The sequence below is a fragment of the Sphaeramia orbicularis genome, chromosome 3 (assembly GCF_902148855.1).
Source record: "Sphaeramia orbicularis chromosome 3, fSphaOr1.1, whole genome shotgun sequence".
Taxonomy (NCBI): Eukaryota; Metazoa; Chordata; class Actinopteri; order Kurtiformes; family Apogonidae; genus Sphaeramia; species Sphaeramia orbicularis.
The window spans coordinates 26,370,266-26,396,178 of NC_043959.1; the positions used below are offsets into that span (position 1 = coordinate 26,370,266).

Below are 25,913 nucleotides of genomic sequence, written 5' to 3' on the forward strand. Positions count from 1 at the left end.
AAACACATAAAATGCATATAAAAAAACAAAATACAAACATAAAACACCCATTCATAACATTCACATTAATAACACAAAACCAGTCCGGGTCCAGGTCCGGGTTTTCCGTAGTCTGAGTCCAGATCGAATCCCTGTCCGTGTCCAGCTCCGGTCTGTGGTCCGGGTCCACTTCCGGCCCTCCAGGGGGCGCTGTGTCCCTGTCGAGGCGGTCGCTGTGTTGTTGGTTCCGGTCCTGCTGCCATGTGATGACAGGACCCGTTAACGTTTAACCAGAACCTGAACCAGGTCGTCCAGGTTCAGTCCAGACGGAGGACTGTCCAGGTTCAGGCGGGTTCTGAAGACCCGGTTCCAGATCCGGAATGTCGGCTTTACGCGCAGCCAAACAGACCCTGAGGAAGGAGATAAAGCGGCGGGTCGCGGCCCTGGGTGGACCGGAGAAGGACCGGCAGTCGGCGGTGGTCTCACACAAGGTAGGAGGACACTGGACCGATCTGGGTCTGGGTCTGAATCCGGGTTCGGGTCCGGGTCTCTGTAGAGCCCGGTAACATGAATATCTTGGTCTGTTTTCTGAGCCTGACCCGGGGCTGATGGGTAATGTAGTCTAAGTTCAAAGTCCGGGATCAGAGTCTGTTTGGACATTTTATCAGACATGTGTAAATATATCAGGTATTAACGAACACACAGGGTTTAACAGGTGGTTCATGTTCACAAACTGCTTCATCTAAATAAACAACAGAAAAAAGGAAAGTATATTTAAAAAACAAATAAACTGACTTTAATGAAGCATCTGTTTCAGCCTTTACAGTAAAAATACACTCACATAAAAACATAATGTACATGATTTATTCATATTTATGATGTGAATGTGCCCACTGTCTCTGTGTTTGTAGAATTCAGATAAAAAACAGTAAATAAGTAAATATTTCCACATTGTTTAGAGGTTAAAGGTTGAATTTAGTCAGAAATGAGTTATGACATTCCTCCTCAGTGTTTTATTCTGTTATTGGTCATCAACTTTTCTTCTTCTTCTTCTAATTATTATTATTATTATTATTATTATTATTATTATTATTCCAACTGTAGTAGAATAGAACAGAACAGAAAGACTTTATTGCCATTTTACTGAAAAATAGACGGCTGCCACAGAAAATTAAAAAAATCAAATTTTTCGAAACTTTAGTTAAAACAACAGAATAAATGAGATAATAATAGAAGTGCATTTTCCAGTCGAGACCATGATGAATAAATTGACAGAAACATAATGTGGTTGTGTTGTTTGTTCTGTTGTGTTTGTTTACAGTAGTGTGCCCTTGTGTAAAGAGGCTGTGTTTGTGTATTTGTCTGGGTTTTGACCTGAATCGTCCACCAGAGGGCGTCCTCACAGATGTCTGGGAGTCGTCCGGGGGATTTTGGAATAAAAGTCACCATTTGGACGTTGTGTGGATAATTTCACCTTTTTTTCTGGATTATATTAATATGTACCTGATCAATTGTGTTATTTCTTCTTTATTTCCTAATTTCAAGGGAAAGGGTTTCATTAAAATCACTTTAATCTGAGAATTGTACGACTGTAGAAACACTTCAGATGGTTCAACATGAGGAAGCAGTTTAGAAAAAAAATTACTAAACTAAAATAATACTTAAACTGATTTTGTTCTTTATCATGAAAACAATGAAAAATTTAGAGTTTTTACTGATAAATTAAACGTACATTGTGATGACGACAATTCAAATTTATCCTATCCACATAGATGTAGGAAGGACCTGGACCTAGGGGACCAAGAAGTCCTGGATCTAGTCCAGGTTTTGCGTCCTGATCCCGGTCCCTGGTCCCTGATCCTGCTCTGTGACCCCAGTCTCTGGTCTCTGACGTAGGTCCCTGACCATGGTCTCTGGTGTCTGGTCTTGGTCACTGGTTTCTGGTCTTGGTCCTTGACCCTTATCTCTGGTCCTGCTCTCTGGTCCCTGATCCCTGTCTCTGACCCTGGTCCCTGACCCGGTCTCTGGTCCTGGTCTCTGGTTTCTGGGCTCTGACTTTGGTCCTTGATCCAGGTGTGAGACCTTGGTCCCTGACCCCTGTGTCTGGTCTCTGGTCCCAGTCCCTGAACCCGGTCTCTGGTCCCGGTCCCCGTCCCTGACCCCTGTGTCTGGTCTCTGGTCCTCCAGGTCGTGACCCACCCCCGGTACCTGGCGTGCAGGCGGATCGCTCTGTTCCTCAGTATGGATGACGAGGTGCGGACTGATGACATCATCGCTGATGCGTTCAGGCGCGGTAAAAGCTGCTTCATCCCCCGGTACGAGCGCCACAGCAGCCACATGGACATGTTGAAGCTCCACAGCATCGATGACATCCACACACTGCCTTTGACGTCCTGGAACATCCGACAACCGGCGGACGACGACCACAGCCGAGAGGAGGCGCTGTCCGGAGGTAACACACCAAACGTACCAAGACCAGGTCCAGGGTCTGTCAGGTCAGGGGTTCAGTCATGACATTAGACCCCACAGACGTCTGTTATGGATGGACATTTGATTGAATCTGTTTTATTTTCTCTCAGTTCAGTTCAGGTTTGTTTCATGAGTTTGTAGAAGTATTCGTTTGACTTTTTATTCAGTGGTTTTAGTTGAGATTTTCTTTACAGGGTTTGTACAGGTGCTTGTGTTTTCAAGGTCTGAAAAGTGCTTGAAAGTTCTTGCAATTTTAACTCTATGATGTGATTTATTTATTTATTTTTAATATTAATTCTGCCAGGTTAGATGGCAAGCCTAAGCTACTCACAGAGAGCTGATACATATAGAAAAATAAAACTTTATGTCAAAAAAGAAAATTAGTGGGTGTTCTCAGGTTGACTCCAGCTACATTTTTATCTTAATCTTCGTTGCGGTGTGAGTGTGTCTGATGAACAGCAAGTGGCCTCCCTTTTTTTGGATAAAGCCTTGTGTTCTTTAATTTCTAAACTTTTTGCTAATATGAAACATAAATTTAGATGTTTGTAGCATAATACAACGTACATCATTGTGATAAAAAGTGAAAAAAATAATCATAAGTCTATGTAGTCCTGTAGATACGTATTTTACTTTAAGTGCTTGAAAAGTGCTTGACTTTGACCTTGAATAATGTGTGCGAACCCTGTAGATGGATATTTTATTAGTTTTATTGGCATTTTCTCTCAGTTCAGTTTAGGTCAGTTTCATGAGTCTGTAGAGGTATTCATTTGAGTTTTTATTCAATAGTTTAAATTGAGATTTTCTTTAGTTTTTCAGGTTTTATAAAGAAAGTCTTGATGAATAGAAGCTGAAATAGATGAATGACAAAACCAGAATGAATTCAAGTTAACAGAGACAAACTGAGCTGAGCTGGTTTTTCTTCATCCATTTCACTGCCATTTCCTGAACCCTGATCCGGGTCTGTTTTTGCAGGAGGTCTGGACCTGATCCTGATGCCGGGCCTAGGCTTTGACCAGGCTGGGCGCCGTCTGGGTCGAGGGAAGGGTTTCTACGACTCGTACCTGGAGCGCTGCATGCGACTGGGCGGGGGGAAGCCCTACACCATCGCCCTGGCCTTCAAAGAGCAGCTGTGTGAGCAGATCCCAGTGGATGCCAACGACGTGCTCATCGATGAAGTCCTGTACGAGGACTAGGACCAGGACAAAGACTAGGACCAAGTCTAGGACAGCCAACCCACCCCACGTGGCCTTTGTGGTCATTTAGTGACCAGTTGGAGCTCGAAGAGGAGAATTAAAGGTGCAATGTGTTAAAAAACTGACAGTATTAATCATGTTTACTTTCTAATGTGAATGGATCTTAACTCGATGTGAGTTCCTCAGGTTTTGTCCAAACTAATATATTAATCAATGACGCTAATTGAACTTTATTGTGTACTAAAATGCATACATTTAGTTGCATTGTCTTCCAGTTTCCAGACAACTTAAGATTAAGTAATAAACTTCAGGGTTTTTTGTAATATTGATAAAAATTGACCCGCCTCTGCTCTCTGATTGGTCCCGTCACTGTGTCGCCTCCTCTGATTGGTCAAGTCCCTGTCATGCAACCATTTGTAGACGTAAACCATCATTAGGAGGACAAGTCCGACATCCAGGATCATGAAGACGACCAATCCATCCTGTAGAGAAATTTTTAAGGATGCATTTGCAGATCCTCTGCGCTGTTTAATTACCCACAATCCTCTGCGGGAGTCTCAAATGCTGCTGACAGACATAAATAAATCCTCTTTGAATAAGAATAAATCCTTAAATGTTTCACCAGTGTCAAATCCATTAAATCTAATCATCAGATGATCTTGTATGACAGGACATGACAGGTTTATTTGAATTATTTAAAGAAATTCATCCACAAAGACAAATAAATGCAACATCCAGAAGAAAATGAAAGCATACAAAAATAGAAATGGTGAGAAAGGAAACCAGAGATTAGATGAAATCCTAATAAGAATGTGTAAAGTGATGAATAGAAGTAAGAATCGTCCTGAATTTACTATCATTAAATACAGAAAAATAAGGATTAATGAAGAGTTCAATCACAGACACTTGACAAATCTAAAGTTTTAACCATTAAAGACCAAGAACTATATTTGTGGTGAAGTTTACATTTAACATTTCTAAAGTGATTTATCGATAGTTATTAGAATTTATTGACTGCATTTTTCAGTGTAAATAATTATTTTCCTATATTTAATTCACTGATCATGTAGATGTTCATTGAAGCTCAGAGTAAATTCAAAGGTTATTATATCAAAACAGAGAAAACTGAAGAAACCATGACTTTTCAGTAAAATATATCATTAACTGAACATAAAAACAATGTTAAATTTTATTCATTTTACTTATTTGGTTTTGCTTGTTATGTTATTTCATTTATTTTTCTACATTTTTGTTGTGTTTCTTGAATTTTGTTCAGTTCCTGGCATATATTTTGGTCATGCTACTTTTTTTGTTGATTTATTCATTTTTGTTCATTTTATTGATCACTTTGGCTGTTTTAGTTCATTTTGTTGCTTCTTTTTTTCTTTTCTTTTTTTTTTTTTTTACCTCACTTTAGTCCATTTTTGCATATTTTTTCACAGTATTTATTATTTTGTAAGTTTTCTTTTTGTTTCTTGGTTAAAGTACTGTTGACCCCCACAGTAAATGTAATGAACCTACACACCTGAGACACCAGGTGGCGCTATTTGACAAACATTCAGAAACACCTTCCCTCTGCTCTGTGTGAGGAAGTGTTTCTGTTCCAGGTGAATGAGTTTAGGATGAATATCAGCGTGTCGTCGTCATGGTTAATCAGTGGGAGGGGCAGGGCTTTCATCGCTAATGTTTATCCAGACGGGCGCCGATAACGGGGGCGTGGTGGCTCTGGTGGGCATTTATGGAGTATGGTAGTTAAACACTCCACACCCACAAGAGAAGGCAACGTCGACTGATTCAGTCATTCATTCATTAGAAATTGAACAGGTCAATGATCTTAACCTGGGGTAACCATAGCAACAGGACTGATGCATGAAGTCACTACGCTGATCATGGTTAAAGCTGTTTCAGGTCCAGACACTGAGGAAAAAGTAGAAGAACTGACACTTAACTGCAGAAGAAGTGACAAATCCAGCTCTGAAATGTTGTCAGAAGTAGAAAATAACTGAACCTTGTGTTGCATTAATCTGACCAGAAGATTATTAAACCATTTAAACCTCAAATCTGATCAAATAAACCAAAACCAAGATGTTATGATGCTGTTTCTCTGCAGATCCAGTCTCCATCTACTGGTCTGGTTCATCTGGCTAAACTTTTATAGCAGAGGTGTCAAACATACGGTTCGTGGGCCAAAACTGGGCACCTGAGGGTCCAATCCAGCCTACGGAATGGAAACATTATACTGAAGATATTAACAATCAATGGTGACAAAATCTTTTTAGTTCAGGTTCTGTATTCAGACCAATATGAACTAAAGTGGATCAGACCAGTAAACTACTATCATAATAACCTATAAACTAGCGCGTTGATCCGTGGGGAAGTATGGGTTCTAGATGTAGTAGTAGTAGTAATAATAATAATAATAATAATAATAATAATAATGGATTAGATTTATATAGCGCTTTTCTGTGAATGCATACTCAAAGCGCGTACAGTGGATCCATTATTCATTCACTCTCACATTCACACTCTGGTGGTGTTAAACTACATTTGTATCCACAGCTGTCCTGGGACAGACTGATGGAAGCGTGGCTGCCAGTTCGTGCCTACAACCCCTCCAACCACCACTGAACATTCATCTGCATTCATACACCAGTGTGGGTAGCAGCACTGGAGGCAAGGAGGGTGAAGTGTCTTGCTCAAGGATACAACAGCACATGACTAGGACAGAGCGGGATTTGGACTGCCAACCCTTAGTAAAATGAGTAATTTAAGACTATTAAAATTACTGATGTGAATAATTCAAGATTATTAAAACTAATAAAATGGGAATCCAGAATAATAAAAAAAATAGTTAAGTGAGTATTTTACAAATTAAAACTAGTAAAATAAAAAGAGTATTTTCAGGTTATTAGAATTACTGAAATGGGTGTTTTTAGATAATTAAAACTCGTAATATATAAAAGTAGTGAAATTAGTTCTTTCTTTCTTTCTTTCTTTCTTTCTTTCTGTCTTTCTTTCTTTCTTTCGTCCGTTGTAGTCAGATACACTATATTGCCAAAAGTATTTGCTCACCTGCCTTGACTCACATATGAATTTCAGTGACATCCCATTCCTAGTCTATAGGGTTCAATATGACGTGGGTCCACCCTTTGCAGCTCTAGCAGCTTCAACTCTTCTGGGAAGGCTGTCCACAAGGTTTAGGAGTGTGTTCATGGGAATTTTTGACCATTCTTCCAGAAGCGCATTTGTGAGGTCACACACTGATGTTGGACAGAAGGCCTGGCTCTGTCTCCGCTCTGATTCATCCCAAAGGTGTTCTATGGGGTTGAGGTCAGGACTCTGTGCAGGCCAGTCCAGTTCATCCACACCAGACTCTGTCATCCATGTCTTTATGGACCTTGCTTTGTGCACTGGTGCACAGTCATGTTGGAAGAGGAAGGGGCCAGCTCCAAACTGTTCCCACAAAGTTGGGAGCATGGAATTGTCCAAAATGTCTTGGTATGCTGAAGCATTCCCAGTTCCTTTCACTGGAACTAAGGGGCCGAGCCCAGCTCCTGAAAAACAACCCCACACCATAATCCCCCCTCCACCAAACTTTACACTTGGCACAATGTGGTCCGACAAGTATCGTTCTCCTGGCGACCGCCAAACCCAGACCCGTCCATCAGATTGCCAGATGGAGAAGCGCGATTGGTCACTCCAGAGAAGGCGCCTCCACTGCTCTAGAGTCCAGTGGCGGCGTGCTTTACACCACTGCATCCGGCGCTTTGCATTGCACTTGGTGATGTATGGCTTGGATGCAGCTGCTCGGCCATGGAAACCCATTCCATGAAGCTCTCTGCACACTGTTCTGGAGCTAATCTGAAGGCCACATGAAGTTTGGAGGTCTGTAGCCATCGACTCTGCAGAAAGTTGGCGACCTCTTCGCACTATGCGCCTCAGCATCCGCTGACCCCGCTCCGTCAGTTTACGTGGCCTACCACTTTGTGGCTGAGTTGCTGTCGTTCCCAAACACTTCCACTTTCTTATAATACAGCTGACAGTTGACTGTGGAATATTTAGCAGCAAAGAAATTTCACGACTGGATTTGTTGTGCAGGTGGCATCCTATCACAGTTCCACGCTGGAATTCACTGAGCTCCTGAGAGCGACCCATTCTTTCACAAATGTTTGTAAAAGCAGTCTGCATGCCTAGGTGCTTGATTTTATACACCTGTGGCCATGGAAGTGATTGGAACACCTGATTCTGATTATTTGGATGGGTGAGCCAATACTTTTGGCAATTTAGTGTAATATAAAACCCAAAATATATTTTCAACAGAAATATAATAGATGTAGGAACAGATCTATGATTTTTCTATGAATGCATACTCAAAGCAAGTACAGTGGAGCCATAATTCATTCACTCTCACATTCACACTCTGGTGGTGTTAAACTACATTTGTATCCACAGCTGTCCTGGGGCAGACTGATGGAAGCGTGGCTGCCAGTTCGCACCTACAACCCCTCCAACCACCACTGAACATTCATCTGCATTCATACACCAGTGTGAGTGGCAGCACTGGAGGCAAGGAGGGTGAAGTGTCTTACCCAAGGATACAACAGCACATGACTAGGACAGAGCGGGATTCAAACCACCAAGCCTTTGGTTATTGGACGACCCACTCTACCTCCTGAGATGTGGTAGTTTTTATGCTGGGGAGAGCTGACTTTTGGGGAAAAAAATGTGAGCCCATTCATTCATTCATTATTTTCTGGACCTGCTTTATCCTCACTAGGGTCACGGGGGTCACTGGAGCCTATCCCAGCTACCTATGGGTAAAGGCGGGGTACACCCTGGACATGTCACCAGTTCATCACAGGGCTGACATAGAGACAAACGATCACTTTCACATTCACACCTATGGGGAATTTAGATGAACCCATTAGCCTATCAGTGCATGTGTTTGGATGGTGGGAGGAAGCCGGAGTACCCAGAGAGAACCCACGCAGACACGGGGGAGAACATGCAAACTCAACACTTAAAGGTCCCACCCCCATCGACTGGTGTTGGACTCAAACCCAGAACCTTCTAAGATGTTAGTTTATTTTAACATTATTCTGTTCCTGTTCTCTTTCTCCTGTATCACACAAGGCCTGTCACAGACCATCCACTACCATCTTCTGACACCAGGGGGTGCTCTAGTATTTATAAGTACTGACATAAAAATTGTTCAAATTCGTAATATCTCCCAAAATATTGGTCCTATCAACTTGCCGTTTTTGCTAGTTTCCTCCTTGACCTAAAACACATAAGTATGCCAAACTGCAGCGGTCAGCTCTTTCCGGATTTTGTGTGATGCCCGAGACACACACACACACACACACACACACACACACACACACACACACACACACACACTTACACTTCCCTTTTAAAATACACAATACTGACAACTACAAATTTTCTTTTCGTTTGATGTGAAAAAAGTAAAATTACACTAAAATGTTGACGTTTAAATCCATCCTTTTCACAAAGAATGTGAATAACTTGAACAAATATGAACAACGTGAAATGTCTGAATAGAAGTAAGTTTAATTTCACCGATATTCTGCCTGTTATTAAGTGTTTTGTATATTTTTACATCCACTGTGATCTTTTAGTTGTGTTAATAATAAGCTCAGAAATAATATTGCTGAAATTGCACTTTTTTTGGGGGGGGGGGGGGGGTTGGTTGTTCAGGTTATTCATATTTTTGTAATGTATTTAAATTTTTTTTTTTTACACTTAAACAAAGAGAAATATTTGATATTGTTATTATTTTACTGGTCTGATCCACTTTAGATCATATTGGTCTGAACATGGAAGAAGAATTAAAATGAGTTTTGATCTGATGCAAAGTAAAACTGAAGCTGAAACACATCAAAACTAAAGCATGTGAAATGTGAGGATCAGGGAGTACAGATATTTCTTAACCCACAGATAGTGGAGACTCTGCTGCAGTACAGTCTGTAGTCTTGTGTCGGCCAATCAGAGCGCAGCAGGCGAGCCTCCCTGAACCTGGGTGAGGAATGTGAGCCCATGAGTTTTGGCGTGATGTGTAAAAGTGTGGAGCAGTGAGTCATGGAGGTGGTGTGAGTCGGCTGGGCTATAAACACCACACCCTGTCCTGGTCCGGTCCACAACTGAGCTGCTGCTGCTGCTTCTCTGAAGGTAAGAAAACCCACCGACCGACTGACGCTGCGTTAACGGGCAGATCTGACATGAAGGGAACAGAGGGACATGACTGGAACAGAGGGAAACATCTGGACTGAAACGGGACTCTGGAGTCTGAGTCAGAGCTACTTTTAGTTTCAGATATGATCCAGATGAAAACAAGAGGAGTTAACTTTGTCCACGTTAGCAGGATGTTTACTCTAATGCATCTGATCTGAAAAAGAACTGAAGTTAAATCTAAATAAAAGAAACAGATGAACTGGTTTTGACTGTGATATAATGTTCTTTAACTGTCAAAGACCAAAACCATCCACTGATCTGAGCTGTTTAATGCTTTTATCCACTAATCCTATCAGTACATGTGAATAATTGGTGTAAAATGCAGTTTTTCATTTTTTCATGGTCATCAGATATGACCTATTTGGACGTTCAGAGGCTACGTACTGGATATAGAAAAAACCTGTCATCTTCTGCAACATTGATTCACTAGTAAAACCCATGGAATTGGATCAATGACAGTGGATGGAGACACTTGGTTTACATATATTACATAATAAATAAAATAGACAATAACTAGTAAGATATTTACAAAATGATACAGTGAAAAAATATGTAAAAAAAAATTACTGAAATGAAGTAAAAACCAATAACATAAGCAATAAAATGAGCAAAAACAGCCAAAGTGATTGATGAAATGAACAAAAATGAACAATACACCAACAAAATAATAAGTAACATGAATAAAATAAGCCACAAACTGAGCAAAATGTAAGAAAAAATAATAAAATAAAGAACAACAAAATTCAGAAAATTAAAAAAAGTAACAAAATTAATAAGAACAAATAACTTTGCACTTCATCTTATAAAAGGTTATATTATTTTTAACAATTTGTATTAGTTCAGAATTCAAAGGTTGTTAACTTTTGCATTATTTTTAAAATTCTGACCCAGCCACTAAAATCAGCATTTTGTATAAAAAAAAAGGAAAATTACTACACTAATACCCTTCTCCAAAGTTAGTAAAAAATGCACATTGACACATTTTAGCATTTAACGTTTGACCTAGCACAAAAAAATAATACTGCATATTAACCAATGTTGTTGTTAATCATTGACATATGACAGGCTGCAAAAAAAAGAAAACAAAGTAATCTAATTTTTATGTAGACTACAGAAAAAAAAACAAATTTTTTGTGTTTTTGCATCAAAAAATATGGTTTGTTTACATTACAAACATAGCATTTAAAGGGTTAAAAATGAGACAGTTATTAAGTATTTGATATTTTTGTTTATGGATTGAGTTGATAAAATACAAAAAAAGTAAAAAAAAAAAACAAAAAAAAACTGTATTAAAAAATATTATGACATGAGTGCATTAAGTGCAAATTACACACTTTCACTGGTTATGAAGGACGTCTCTGGGCGGGACATTGGAGGGTTAACGGTGAATGTTCATATCTAATTTGACTATATGTAAAGGCTGATAAACAGTGCGTCGTCCTCTGACCCTACCCCGAGTGTCTCTGAGCTGCAGGACTGTTTGTACTGCCTGTTGCTATGGTGATGAAACATCGATGACCCTCTCCACTTCCTGTTCATGTTGAGCAAGAGGCGAGGCTGTGGTTCGTACCAGGCTCCATTGTCCTTATCAGTGGACACGCCCTCTGGCACGTCCTGCTCTGTCCGTCCAACTCTGTGTCCATGTCTGGACCATCCACAGCTCCACCGTCCACAGCTCCACTGTCCACAGCTCCACCGTCCACAGCTCCATGGTGGAAACACTCGTCCGGTTCTCACAGGTCCATTAAGGAAGCCCAGGTTTTCCTCTCAATGGAACAGAGTTAATTCACATGTACAACAACAAACTCTGATAAGGCGACAACAGTCTGTATCCGGGACTCAGAGGACGGATGTGAAAGTCCGTTTGGCATCTGTGTCTCCACAAGATCAGGAATGATTTCAACACAGATGGATGAAACGATACCACAAACATAATGTCACATATAACAAATAGAGCAAAATGGAAATGATGTACATGATAAAACAGAAAGAAAAAAATGTGAAATATGCATGAAATGAAAAACAATGTAAAAGATACAGGATGAAAACAACACAAAAAATGTAACAAGATCAGTCAATCAAATTTATCAATCAAATTTTATTTATATAGCCCCAAATCATAACAAAAGTTATCTCACGACACTTTACATATTGAGTCGGTCGAAACCAGAGACTAAGATAAGGAAAGAAAACTGAAAACATGCAAAAACATGAAAATGAAGATGAAAAGATGTTAAAAAAAAACAACCCAAAAAACCAAAAAAATAACCATAAAAGATACAAGATACTGAAACCTAAATGATGCAACGAAACAAAAAAACAAAACAAAGATGCAACAAGATAAAAATTATGTAAAAAAAAATGAGATGGGGAAAAAATAGGAAGGAGGCAACAACATGAAAAACATAAAAAGAAGCAATGCAATTAAAAAACACATGAAATGATGGAAATTAGAAAGAAAATGATATAAAACATGCATGAGATGAAAAACAACGTAAAAGATACAGATTGGAAAACAACAAAACGATGGAACAAGATAAATTAAAAAAACTGAAAAGCAAAACATGAAAAGGAAAAGATTAAAAAAAAGTTAATGATGCAAGAAGATATTAAAACCTAAAAGATACAATAAGAAAAAAAAAACTAAATATTAAACAGTAATAAAATGAAAATGATGCAAAAAAAAAGTGAGATGGAAAAATAGGAGGAAAGGTGCCACAACATGAAATAATATAAAAGAAACAATGTAATTAAAAAAAAAAAAAAATTAAAAGTAAAAGATACCAAGTTAAAAACAATAAACAAAAAAATATATTTAAGATGCAACAACATGAAAAATTTAAAAGAAGCAACACAATTAAAAAAAAAAAAACACATGAAAATACAGAAAATAGAAAGAAAATAATGTAAATATGCATGAGATGGAAAAAATGTAACATGGATGACACAACATGATAAAAAAAAGTGTGCATGAGACAACATTTTAAGGATATGAGATTAAAAGGACAGAAAAGATGCAATAAAATAAAACTAGTCTGAAATTATATCAGTTTGTGTTGAAACATTCCATCAAATGAACCGAATGTTCAACACTGATTCTGATTCAACATAAGACAGAACATCAGAGTCTGGACTTAGTCTTTTTTTTTTTTTTTTGGACTTTGCCTTTATTACAGTCTGTCGTTGTGTTTTTGTTGAACTGGACGAACCCGGTGACCTTTAACCCCTGGACGTGTTCTGTCTGTGCAGGTGGGCTCATCATGGCGCTGGTGTCTGAGTTCCTGGGTCAGCTGACGCTGTCGTATGGAGGGGTGAGTCTGACAAAACGCCGACGTGAACACATGAATAATGACCAGATGAAGGAGGATGATCATTTAAATCTGCACAGAAATACAGGAAGGAACAGACGACAGGTAGAGCTGGAAAAGGGTTATAAAGGTTAAAGGTCACTGTTTAGTTTGACCTCTGACCCCATGACCACAAACAGCAGAAACGATCAAAAACATCTGACTTGAGTTCAATGAAACGGGATTGTTTTTGCTGAATTTGTGATTAATTTATTCAATTTGTTGATTTTTTTATTTTTATTTTGTTGATTATTTTCCTCATTTTTGTTCATTTTTTAAATCATTTAGTTCGTCGTTTGTTATTTTGCATATTTTTGTTGATTTTGTTGATTTATTCATTTTGTTAAGTATTTTCATCAGTTTTATTCATCCTGTTGATTGTTTTGTTCATTTTTGCTCAATTTGTTTGTTATTTTGTTCCATTTGTTGATTATTTTGTTTACGTCGTTTGTTATTTTGCTCAATTTTGTTTATTTTAGAGTTAATTTATTATTTTTGTTGATGTTTCCTCATTTTTTTTCATATTTTTGATCATTTCTGTTGATCATTTTGCTCAAGGCGTTTGTTATTTTGCAAATTTTTGTTCATTTTGGGATTAATTTATTCATTTTGTTAAGTATTTTCATCAGTTTTGTTCACCTTTTTGTTAATTTTTTTTGTCATTTTGTTCATTTGTTATTTCGCTAATTTTTGTTAAGTTTGGGATTAATTTATTCATTTTGTAAGTATTTTTGTCAGTTTTATTTATCCTGTTGATTATTTTGTCCATTTTCATTCAATTTGTTTATTATTTTGTTCCACTTGTTGATTATTTCATTTAAGTTGTTTGTTTTTTTGCTCAATTTTGTTTATTTTATGGTTAATTTACTCATTTTGTTGATATTTTCCTGATTTTTGTTCATCTTTTTAATCATGTTTGTTGATTTTGTTGATGATTTTGTTCAAGTTTTGTTATTTTGCTAATTTTTGGTCATTTTTTGATTAATTTATTCATTTTGTTTATTATTTTCCTCACTTTTCTTCATTTTGGTAATTATTTTGTTTACCTTTATTCAATTTGTTTGTTATTTTGCCCCATTTGTTGATTATCTTGTTCAAGTCATTTTTTCTTTTTGCACAATTTTTTTCATTTTGCCGATTAATTTATTCATTTTGTTGATTATTTTTCCAAATTTTTGTTCATCTTGTTGATTATTTTGTTTGTTTTTGTTTATTTTGTCATTATTTTGATTGATAATTAAAATGTGAACAGGTCTGAATGCTGACAGGCTGGATCTTCACATTCTGGAGTTTGTTTCAGTTTGTGATTGACATGCAGACTCTGATCAATCATTTTGATCAGTTTAACCAATGCTGGCTCCGCCCCCTGTGGTCAGAATAGGAGGAAATTAGATTTAATTGACAGCTGTGAAGGAGGATAATGTCGACTAAAGACGCTTTTCCCTGGTTGATAGATTTATTTTATACAAACACTTAAAAACAAAAAGAAAACAAACAGTAAAATAAAACATGGGACAAAAAAATGTTCACGTCAAAATGAACATGATTAATTAAACACCTTTTCAATCCCACCCCATCTTCATTTTACTCGTTTATTTATTTATTTATTTACATATAGTTCCTTCTCATTTCCTTCATCATATTATTTATAGACTTTCACTGTTGACATGAAGCCAAACCTGAATTAAATTGTGAATTAAAAACTGTATTTCAGATTTCCAGTGTTAAACCTTATGATAATCCAGGTGTATTTACATTCTTTTACAGCGTCAGCCCCTCCCATCCCTGTGTCACATGACGTAAAAGAACATATACGTGGTTTTATGACCTGAAACACAGATTCATAATGTTTTACTCCGGTTGTAAAGTCGATACTGCGAAGGTGTGGTTTGTTCACACCCAGAAAAACAAAGACATTCAACATCGGTCACACATCAATCATTCATTCAAGTCAGATGAAATGTATTGAAAGTGATAAAATATTAACGTCTGGTTCATTTAACTGTGATTAATTATTTCATATTGCTTCGAGGAAACAAAGTCCAACATCTGAAACTGATTTTCCATCGACTGTTTTTCTGTTTCTATCATATGAAATCAGTTAATGTCAGATGTTAGTTTTAGTTCCATGTTGACGAAGGACTTGTCGAGCTGATTTGATACAAAAAGTGATGTAAAGAAATGCCACTGTCTTTTAAAGTGTAGCTGCAGCTTTTAATAAAAGTAAGCAGATTTGAAATACAGCTGAAATATAATCTTCAGCTTCTTATTCTGGTTCATTTGGAGACGTAATTTAGCATTTTCATTTTCTATGTCTGAGATTTAGTGAATTTATCAGAACTGATTAAAAAAATGCTGTGAAAAAAGTCGTGTTTTTGCTGTGACTCAGACCGAACCGTTAGAAAGTTTGTTTTTTTATATGTATAAAGTTCAGTGTAGATGTTTTACATGTCCAACAGCCATTCATCACCTCTAATGAAGACACTGTAACGAGTCAATGCTAATGTTTAAACACGTTCACTATAGAACCTCAGTGGGCCCAAGTCAGACCCCTGCGGTATACCTAGAAAGCTGAAAAACTCCACTTTTCCTGACTATGATATGAGTGGAACTAATGATTGAAAAGTCAGTCCCAGAAGATGGTCCAGGTCTCTAAGGGTTAATGTGGCATCTAAAGCTTTGTCTTCTGCCCCCTAGAGGTCAGACAAACACGGTTTTAGTTTGTGGATTTCTTAGAAAGTGATATTAGAAGCAAAGTTATAGTTGACATTGCATGTTGTTAAAAACCAATAAATTAAAAATGAAGTGATTTAACATGTTGACGTCAGACAGAACCATGTAGAAGATGACGACAAGATGAATTAGTCTGATTCTAAAATTACATTGAAGAAGAATGAACTGGAACAAATGCAGGCGAATGAGAACATGAACATACAGTAGTCGACAAAATTTTATGGACACCCTGTGCATTTGTGGTACGTTGAATTTAAAATCAGCCAAAAGTCGACAAATGCAGGAACATGTCAGCCAGGATTAGCGCTCTACTGTGTGACTACTAAATATTTAACTGATGATGTGATGTGTCTCTGTTGTCTGTAGGAGGCGGAGCCTAAATTCCCGACTGTGGTGCCGGCGCGAGACTTCGACCCAGCCCGAGACGCTGCCAGGATCGACACTGCCATCAAAACCAAAGGTCAGAGGTTCCGCCTCCTAATCAGACAGAAAAGAAGAAGAAATCAGCAAGTATTAGTCATTAAATCTGAGTTCTGTGTTGATACGATGCCTCAAATCTAAAGGTTTCTGCTTTTATTTGTTTTCTATGATAGTTAATAAGATACAGTCCGGCGTTAAAGTCGGATTCCATCTTTATCTGTGTTGTTTTCCAGAGTTAAAGTGATCATACATATTTATTTCTCATTCTCTTTTCTTCACATAAAACAAAAAAAATACAGGAAATATATGCACAGCCTTAAAAGACAAAAAATAAAACTGAGCTAAATGTGTTGTAAAGGTTAAGGTCATTTAGTGTGACCTCTGACCCCATGACAAGAAGCAGCACAAACAATTACCATAGAAACATCTGACATGAGTTAAATTAAACAGGATTATTTTGGTAGATTTTTTTGTTCATCTTGTTGATAATTTTGTTCATCTTGTATTTTTTTGGGTTAATTTTGTTGATTATTTCATTCATTTTGTTGATTATTGTAATCATTTTAGTTGATTTTTTTCATCCTTTTTGTTCATTTTGGGGTTTTTTATTGATTATTTTGTTTGTGTTTTTTGTTTATTTTGTTAATTTTTGCTTCATTTTGCTTATTTTTGTTTAATTTGTTCCTGGTATAAAACCTCAGTAAATTAATGCCATAAATCTCATATTGACTGAATTAAAGGGTTAAAGTCATGTTAAGGTCAAAGGTCACACTAAAATACCACCACTGTGATTTATACAAGCTGTTTATTTTGTTAAACTGGATTAAATATAACACAAAATGATTAAATACAGACACTGTTAAATGCATATGTGTGGTCATTAGAACTTTAATAAACCATCAAACCTAATGTTGGACTTTTACACAGAACTGTAGGTTTTAGTTTAAGGAAAAGACACAAGATGAAAACGATGTAAAAGATTCAACAAGATGAAAAACAAACCAAAATCCAGCTCAATCATTTACCCATGATGTTATTTACTGTAGACCAAAACCACAACAAAGGCGTCTCTGTCTGTGGTGGGTTCAAGGCTGCAGGATTTTCCAGCTCTGACTCAACTTCTTGTGAGTGAACATCAGTTAAACAAAGTCTGGATTTTACAACTTGAAACCAGAAAAGGATGGTTTCAGACTCAAATGATGAAGCACAAACATTCTGAAACTAGTGCAACAAAATAAAACATGACAATAATATGAACATTTACTGTTTTTTTCACGCACCAACCTTCACCAGTAGATGTTTATATGAAAAACATCCAGTATCCTGTAATATTTAGAGAGACTTTGAACAGTTTTTGTCCTTCAGTTAACCCTTTAAGACCTGAACATCAACTGAATTAAACTGTTTAATACCTGTTGATCCACTAATCCTGTCAATACTTGTAAATAATTGGTGTAAAATCTTTTTTTGGTCATCAGATATGACCCATTTGGACGTTCAACAAAGCCCACTGAGTTTGATAAATGACAGTGGATGGACACACTTGGTTCATGTTAAATAATAAATAAAAGGAACACGAATAAAATATTTCACTAAATAATAAATACCATGAAAGACTATGCAAAAAAAATTGCTTAAATGAAGTAAAACAAAATAAAATAAGCAACAAAATAAACAAAACCAGCCAAAGTGATCAATAAAATGAACAAAAATGAATTATATACCAATAAATAAAACAAAACAAATGAACAAAAATGTAAAAAAAAAAAAAAAAAAAAAAGACAGTGTTGAAAACTAATAAAATGAACAAAGGCAAATGAGATATGAAGTAAAATGAATAAAAATGAACAAAATAATTAAAAACTAAGAAAAGAAGCCACAAACTCAACAAGATTGAAGAAAAAATAATAAAAACCAGCAAAATGTACAAAAAACAAAACAAAATAAACAACAAAATGAACTAAAACAAATAAAATAAAATAAAATTAATATGAATAAAAATGGCCAAAATTAATTTAGAAAATTACAAAATACCATGAACAAAATAAGGTTATAGACACTTGGTTTATGTTCATTTAATGATATATTTTACTGAAAAAGTTATGTTTTGTTTTGTTTTTTTCAGTTTTGTTAATGAACATCTACATGATCAGTGAATTATATGTTGGAAAGTCCATGATTTACACTGAAAAATGTAAAATACAGAAGGTAATATTATAATAAATGGTGGTAAATCACTTAATAAAGGTTAAATGTAGAGAAAAAGTCTTCAGGGGTTAATTCATCACTTCATCTCTTTCTTTATTGAAAATGATAATTTTACTGCTGTACCAAATATGAAATGAGACAAATGAAAAGTGTTAAAACGTCTGAGATCATCAGATGCAGGTAAAGATGAGTTAAAGATGTGAAATCCTTGTGTTTCCTTTAGGAGTCGATGAACAAACCATCATCGACATCCTGACGAGACGCAGCTGTGAACAACGCAAAGAGATCGCATTCGAGTATGAGAGATACGCCAAGAAGGTACGAAAAATGAAAATACAGCCAGACAATCAGTGGATGAAGCTACGGGTTTATTAGAAGGATGTTACCTGAGAGTTTGTGCTGATTTATTTGTCCATTTTAGGACAAATATCTGTATATTTGACCTCTTATGACCTTTTCATGAAAGGCTTTAGTTTTATTACATCTGAGGTGAATTATTCAGCAGTAAAAGAATTTACTCTGAGCTTTAATGAACATTTACATAATCAGTGAATTAAATATAGGAAAATACATGGTTCACACTGAGAAGCACAAAATACAAAAGGATAATATTATTGTAAATGGTGATAAATCATTGAGGAAAGATTAAATGTGGAGAAAAATTCATTTTGAAGGCATCACAAAATTGTTTTAGGTCTTTAAGGGTTAATTCAGTCTTGATGTTTTGAAGACACACAATTGTGCTAAATGAAAATAATGGATAATTCACCTGAAATCCATTAAAACTTAAGACCTTTTTGGAAAATGTCAGACAATATGAGGAATACATTAAATATATGAGTAATACAAAAGGTAATGGACACAAATAAGTGTTAATGTAATGTAACACAAATGACAGTATCATCAGTATAAAAAGGCAGTTTTATTAATTAATTAATGATGTATTTAGCTGAAAAACTCACTTTTTCTTCAGTTCTCTCTATTTTTGATATAATAACCTTTTAATTTACTCTGAGCTTTAATGAACATTTACAAAATCAGTTAATTAAATATAAAAAATAAGGGATTTAAACTGAAAAATGCAAAATACAAAGGATAATATGATAATAAATTGTGATCAGTTGCTCAGTAAAGGTTAAATGTATTGTGTACATTAATTTAGAAGTCACCACAAAGATGGTTCTAGATCTTTAAGGTTTAAACAGGAGATTCGATCATATATGAGAACATACAACATACATTTTAGTTCTTACAGGCTTTAGTTTTGATACATCTGAGGTGAATTATCCAGTATTTTTATTTTACATCATTGTTTGTCTGATTTCAACCTGATTGGATGAAACTTTAACATGTAGAACCTCTTGGTGAAGTGTTCGTCCGCTGCTTTGGTGCTAAATGTTGACATGTTGTTTCCAGGACCTGGTGGTGGCCCTGAAGGGGGCGCTGTCGGGTTCTCTGGAGGCGCTGATGCTGGGTCTGATGAAGAGCACCGCTGAGTACGACGCCTCTGAGCTCAAAGCCTCCATGAAGGTCAGGTGGTTTCCATGGAAACAGTAGAATCTGATCTGTTTTATCAGACAACAGTATTCTGAATATGAGAAATCAGATTAACACACTTGGATTTGTCCCCAATAATCTGATGTTTTCATGCATGTATACCTGTTAATCTGATTTATTTATTTGCATCTGAACATGTGGAAAAACTATTTAAATCGTAGAAAATGGAAGTGACGTTGAAGACAAACAAAACAAAACCAAACAAAAACTGAGTAAATAATGAAAAAATTAACAAAACCAAACAATGTGTTTTGAAGACAGTAACAGGAAGTTTGATTTTACCATCACTATGTACGAACAAACTCTGAAATAAATCTAATAATGGACTGAAACGTCTAAACCAAAGTTTATGGATTATCGTATTTCCGAAGTGCATGGAAACGCATCACATCTAATTATTAACAGTTGTTGGGTTTATATGGTCATGCATGTAAACTGACTCATTCATGGTTTCAGACCCTGGTTCAGTTCAGACTGTGGTCTGTACATCTGTGTTTGTGTTTGTTCAGGGTCTGGGAACAGACGAGGAGACGCTCATCGAGATCGTCTGTTCCAGAAGCAATGAGGAGATGATGGTGATCAAGAGGGTCTACAAAGACAGTAGGTGTCAGACCAAGACTAGAACCAGTACTAGTCTGAGGCTGGAGGATCCTTCAGGTTCCTGGTGAATCCTCTGGGTCCCTGGTGGATCCTTCAGTGCCCTGGTAGATCCTACAGGTGCCTGGTGGATCCTTTGGGTCCTCTGTTGGACTTTTTGGGTCCTCAGTGGATGTTTTGGGTTCATGGTGGATCTTTCAAGTCCATGGTAGATCTTTCAGGTCCCTGGTGGATCCTTTTCTGATGCTCATGTCTTTTCTTCTAGTGTTTAAAAAGGAGCTGGAAAAAGACGTTGCAGGAGACACGTCTGGAAACTTTGCCAAACTGCTGCTGGCTCTAGTGGAGGTAAGTCCAGGTTCAGGGGGTCTAGACTGCTCTGGGTCCAGATCCTTACAGGTGTGTTCCGTCCTGGTTGGATCTTGTCTACAGGTCATTAATCTTTATCTGGTTCACCTGGCTGACTGTGACTGGTCAGTTCTAGTCTTTAAAAGGAGGTTGATCTTCCAGCTCAGTGGGCTGTTCTGTCCAAGTGTCCACATCCCTGCTTAGCTTTCAGTGGACACTGTCCCACCCCCTCCACCCCCCCACCATTGGTAAATTTCCTTTTACCTTGAGACATTAAGTTGCTTATATATTTTTTTCTTTTCTATTCCTGCTGTTTTGTTTCTTTTTTTCAGTTAAACGTTCCTCCTGTCAATAAATTTTCATCTACTTTTATTAACATGCGTCTAATATCTTCTCGTCTGTCTGATTCACAGACGAGGAGAGACGAACCATCCAATGTGATCGACTATGTGAAGATCGATGAAGACGCTCGGGTGAGTTCAACTAAAACTCAGAACCAAGTCCAGGTCCAGGTCCAGGTCCAGGTCCAGGTCCAGGTCCAGGTCCAGGTCCAGGTCCAGGTCCAGGTCCAGGTCCAGGTCCTCCATGCACCTCCCCCTGTTCCTTCTGTTACAGTGTGTCTTGTGTTTTTGTTTTTTTTTTTTCAGTGTTTGTATGAAGCTGGAGTGAAGAGGAAGGGAACTGACGTGGCCACATGGATCAGCATCATGTCCCAGAGGAGTGTCCCACACCTGCAGAAAGGTCAACTGCAATGCAACATAATGCAACGCAATGCAGATGCAACACAACTGCAACACAACCACAACACCATGCAACTACAACACAACCATAACACAAAGCAACACAACCACAAAATAACTGCACTGCAACCACAATGCAACCGCAACAGAACACAACTGCACCACAACTGCAACCCCAACACAACCACAACGCAATCACAACTACTATGAAACACAACACAACTGCACTCCAACTTCAACAAAACCACATCAAGATGCAACGGCAACACAACACAACTGCACTGCAACCACAATGCAACTGCAACACAGCACAATCACAACACAATATAACTGTACTGCAACACAACTGCAACACGACGCAACTACACTGCAACCTTAACACAACCTCAATGACAATGCAACACAACCACAATACACCACAACACAGCCGCAACACAACACAACTGCACTGCAACCACCACACAACACAACCACAGCACAATACAACCACAATACAATGCAACTGCACCGCAACCTCAACACAACTACAACGCAATGCACCTGCAACACAACACAACCTCAACCAGACTGACTGATGATGTGATGTGAATTGAATCCAATCAGCAGCTCCCTTAAATCTCTTGGTGTTTGTTCTCCAGTTTTTGCTTTAACGTTTGTTTAATGTGTCTTTAAAGTATTTTGGTCGGGTCTTTAACCTGCAGTGTTCGAGCGCTATAAGAGCTACAGCCCCTATGACATGAAGGAGAGCATCAGGAAGGAGGTGAAGGGCGACCTGGAGAAGTCCTTCCTGACGTTGGGTACGTCCACCGACAGATCCAAACGACGACAAACGCTTTCACCAAAACCTGAACCAACTCAGCATCTGTTTGTGTTTTTACAGTCGAATGCTTCGAGAACAAGCAGCTGTACTTCGCCAACAGACTCAGTGAAGCCATGAAGGTAAAAAAACCCATCAGAAAACACATCCAGAAGCAGCTGCAGCGTCAACACCATCTTCAATGTTCAGACGATGGAAGTTTAATGTTAATATACACAGGAACAGTAGAGGATGGGAATGAGTCCTTAAAACTCAGGGTGGAGGAGTTTTATGGATTTACCGTGAAAGTCAAAGGAAACATGTTTTATTTAACATCAGTGACTTAATGTTTTATTTCTGACAATAAAAAAATCACAATAAAACCAACAAAAGCAAATTATTAACAGAAAATAACCAAAAAAAGAAAGGAAATTCGTCCCATTATACAAAAGAAATACTTAATACAGTTTGAATATTATTTACACATGGAAAAGGAGCGACTCAAACACCTTTATATTTCAACCTACTGATATTATTTTATGATACAAACATGATTAATCATCAAGAGAAACAAAGAAGAAAAAAAACAAAACAATTATAAATAAATGAATGAAATAAAATAACCACAACAATATTACTCCTATTATTACATTTTTTCCTCTCATCCAAAAAATAAACAGAAAAAAAACCCCCAATGATTCGGTCCCATAGCTTGACAAAATCATATCTTTATTCTTCTGTTTAAAGTGAAATATATTTGGACATTGTTTTAACTCATTCTATAAGAAAGTTCATCTGCAAACGCATTTTTCTTATGTATTTTCAGTCAGACTGATGTGACATAAGGACAGTTTGTTGTTTACATGAACTGTTTTCTATCATGTTTCCAGTCTGATTCAGATTCATGGGTTAATTGGTTAATTTTTTTCATGTGATGTCACTTCCTGTGTCCTTTCAGAGTAAAGGTGCGAAGGAGAAGGTTGTGACCCGGATCATGGTTTCACGCTGCGAAGTCGACCTAATGAGGATAAGAACAGAATTCAAGAGGCAGCACAAGAGGTCACTGTACCAGACCATCGCTGTAAGTCACCAGAAATATCACAGAAATGTTACAGAAATATTACACAGATATCACAGAAATATTAGGGAAATATAAAAAAAACATGACATAAATATTACACAAATATTCCATAAACATTACACAGATATCACAAAAATATTGGGGAAATATCACAGAAATATTCTAGAAATATTATGGAAGTATCAATGAAATATTCCAGAAATATTACACAGATATCACAGAAATATTAGGGAAGTATCACAGAAATATTACAGAGATATTCCATAAACATTACACAAATATGACAGAAATTTTAGGGAAGTATTACAGAAATATTAATGAAATGTCACAAAGATATTGCAGAAATATTACAGAAATATCACAATAATATTCCAGAAATATTACACAAATATCACAGAAATATGAGGGAAGTCTCACAGAAATATTACAGAGATATTCCATAAACATTACACAAATATGACAGAAATTTTAGGGAAGCATTACAGAAATATTAATGAAATATCACAAAGATATTGCAGAAATATTACAGAAATATCACAATAATATTCCAAAAATATTACACAAATATCACAGAAATATGAAGGAAGTATCACAGAAATATGACAGAAATATTCCATAAACATTACATAAATATCACAAAAATATTCCAGAAATATTCCACAAATATGATAGAAATATTCCACAAACATTACACAAATATCACAGAAATATGAGGGAAGTATCACAGAAATATGACAGAAATATTCCATAAACATTACATAAATATCACAAAAATATTCCAGAAATATTACACAAATATGATAGAAATATTCCACAAACATTACACAAATATCACAGAAATATTAGGTAAGTATCACAGAAATATGACAGAAATATTCCATAAACATTACATAAATATAAAAATTTTTCCAGAAATATTACACAAATATAACGGAAATATTCTGTAAACATTACACAAATATCACAGAAATATTAGGGAAGTATCACAGAAATATAACAGAAATTTCACAGAAACATTACTGAACTAGAAGCACTCGGAGAGCGCAGACCTCCACCAAGGCTGATCAGTGGTCCCCCCTGTGGGCCCCCCCATGCCAAGGAGGTTATGTTTTTGCCAGGGTTTGTTTGTCTGTCTGTCTGTCTGTTTGTTTGTCTGTCCGTTAGTGTGCAACATAACTCAAAAAGTTATGGACAGATTTTGATGAAATTTTCTGGTCTGTGCCCCCCCCCCCCCGTGGGCCCCCCCCCCCCCCCCCCCCGATCACCACCAAAATTTAATCATTTCTTCCTTATCCCATTTCCAACAAACCCTGAAAATTTCATCCAAATCTGTCCATAACTTTTTGAGTTATGTTGCACACTAACGGACAGACAAACAAACAAACAAACCCTGGCAAAAACATAACCTCCTTGGCGGAAGTAAATATCACAAATAATGTATTATTTGTCCTACGTCTTTTAAGGCTGTGCACATATTTTCTGTATTTTCTCGTTGAATGAGAAGAAAAGAGATTGAGAAATAAATATGTATGAACACAAGTACCATTTGATGTTCTAAATGTGTGAAATATCTCAGAATGCATCAACCCTGCTGTGAATAAAGTGGCTTAAGTCTTTCCCATCTCTTCTACAGGAACACACTAAAGGAGATTATCAGAAAGCTCTGCTCAGCCTCTGTGGAGGAGATGACTGAATCATCACTCCGGACTCCATTTCCCATCATTCCTCTATCAGCTTCACCTCACTTCAGTTCTACAGTATTAAAGTCTGTTCATTTTTTTTTTTTTTTTTTTTTAAATCAAATGCACCATTTCCTGTTCTGTGTTAGCTGCGCAATAAATAAATAAAACAAACAAATAAAACACTTTCCACATGTTGGTGATGCTGTTTGTTAGAGTGACCTCCAGAGGGCGCCATATTATTATTATTCACAATTAGAAAAGGGGAAAAGGATATTACAAATAAATCTATATTATAAAAACCTCTGTAAAAAGCCGCTGTGTGTGCAAGTCTGTGTGTCTGCTTTATAAGTGAATAACTGGATAGTTAGCTTTGGCCTCTTGGAATACTCATGCATTTTGGGTCAAGGATCAGACTGGTGAAAACAGCTTATTGATACGACCAATATTTGTAGAGTTATTAGTTGTTTTTAAAATTACATTGGGTTAACTGGCAGACCGCGGACGAGTCCAT

General features: G+C 36.9%; 2 protein-coding genes across 2 annotated transcripts; both read left to right on the forward strand.

Moving 5' to 3' along the window:
* Window positions 1-216: 216 nt before the first annotated feature.
* mthfs (5,10-methenyltetrahydrofolate synthetase (5-formyltetrahydrofolate cyclo-ligase)) lies at window positions 217-3,990 on the forward strand. The gene is made up of 3 exons (XM_030127511.1): window positions 217-470; window positions 2,167-2,431; window positions 3,421-3,990. The coding sequence occupies exons 1-3, from the start codon at window positions 360-362 to the stop codon at window positions 3,639-3,641; spliced, it is 597 nt and encodes a 198-aa protein (XP_029983371.1). The 5' UTR covers window positions 217-359; the 3' UTR covers window positions 3,642-3,990.
* Window positions 3,991-9,618: 5,628 nt separating this feature from the next.
* LOC115437074 (annexin A2-B-like) lies at window positions 9,619-25,594 on the forward strand. Its single transcript, XM_030160168.1, has 13 exons — window positions 9,619-9,833; window positions 13,146-13,207; window positions 16,343-16,436; window positions 18,828-18,922; window positions 20,021-20,134; window positions 20,671-20,761; window positions 21,024-21,103; window positions 21,517-21,576; window positions 21,751-21,844; window positions 22,545-22,640; window positions 22,724-22,782; window positions 23,598-23,720; window positions 25,354-25,594. The coding sequence occupies exons 2-13, from the start codon at window positions 13,157-13,159 to the stop codon at window positions 25,411-25,413; spliced, it is 1,017 nt and encodes a 338-aa protein (XP_030016028.1). The 5' UTR covers window positions 9,619-9,833; window positions 13,146-13,156; the 3' UTR covers window positions 25,414-25,594.
* Window positions 25,595-25,913: the final 319 nt, after the last annotated feature.

What these genes read in the sequence shown, in the direction of transcription:
- LOC115437074 (XM_030160168.1), top strand. Translation starts at nt 13,157, where the DNA reads ATGGCGCTGGTGTCTGAGTTCCTGGGTCAGCTGACGCTGTCGTATGGA. An exon ending in TGACGCTGTCGTATGGAGGG is followed by an intron (nt 13,208 to 16,342) that starts GTGAGTCTGACA and finishes TGTTGTCTGTAG; the next exon opens with GAGGCGGAGCCTAAATTCCC. An exon ending in TGTCCCACACCTGCAGAAAG is followed by an intron (nt 21,845 to 22,544) that starts GTCAACTGCAAT and finishes TTTAACCTGCAG; the next exon opens with TGTTCGAGCGCTATAAGAGC.
- mthfs (XM_030127511.1), top strand. Translation starts at nt 360, where the DNA reads ATGTCGGCTTTACGCGCAGCCAAACAGACCCTGAGGAAGGAGATAAAG. An exon ending in CGGCGGTGGTCTCACACAAG is followed by an intron (nt 471 to 2,166) that starts GTAGGAGGACAC and finishes CTGGTCCTCCAG; the next exon opens with GTCGTGACCCACCCCCGGTA. An exon ending in AGAGGAGGCGCTGTCCGGAG is followed by an intron (nt 2,432 to 3,420) that starts GTAACACACCAA and finishes CTGTTTTTGCAG; the next exon opens with GAGGTCTGGACCTGATCCTG.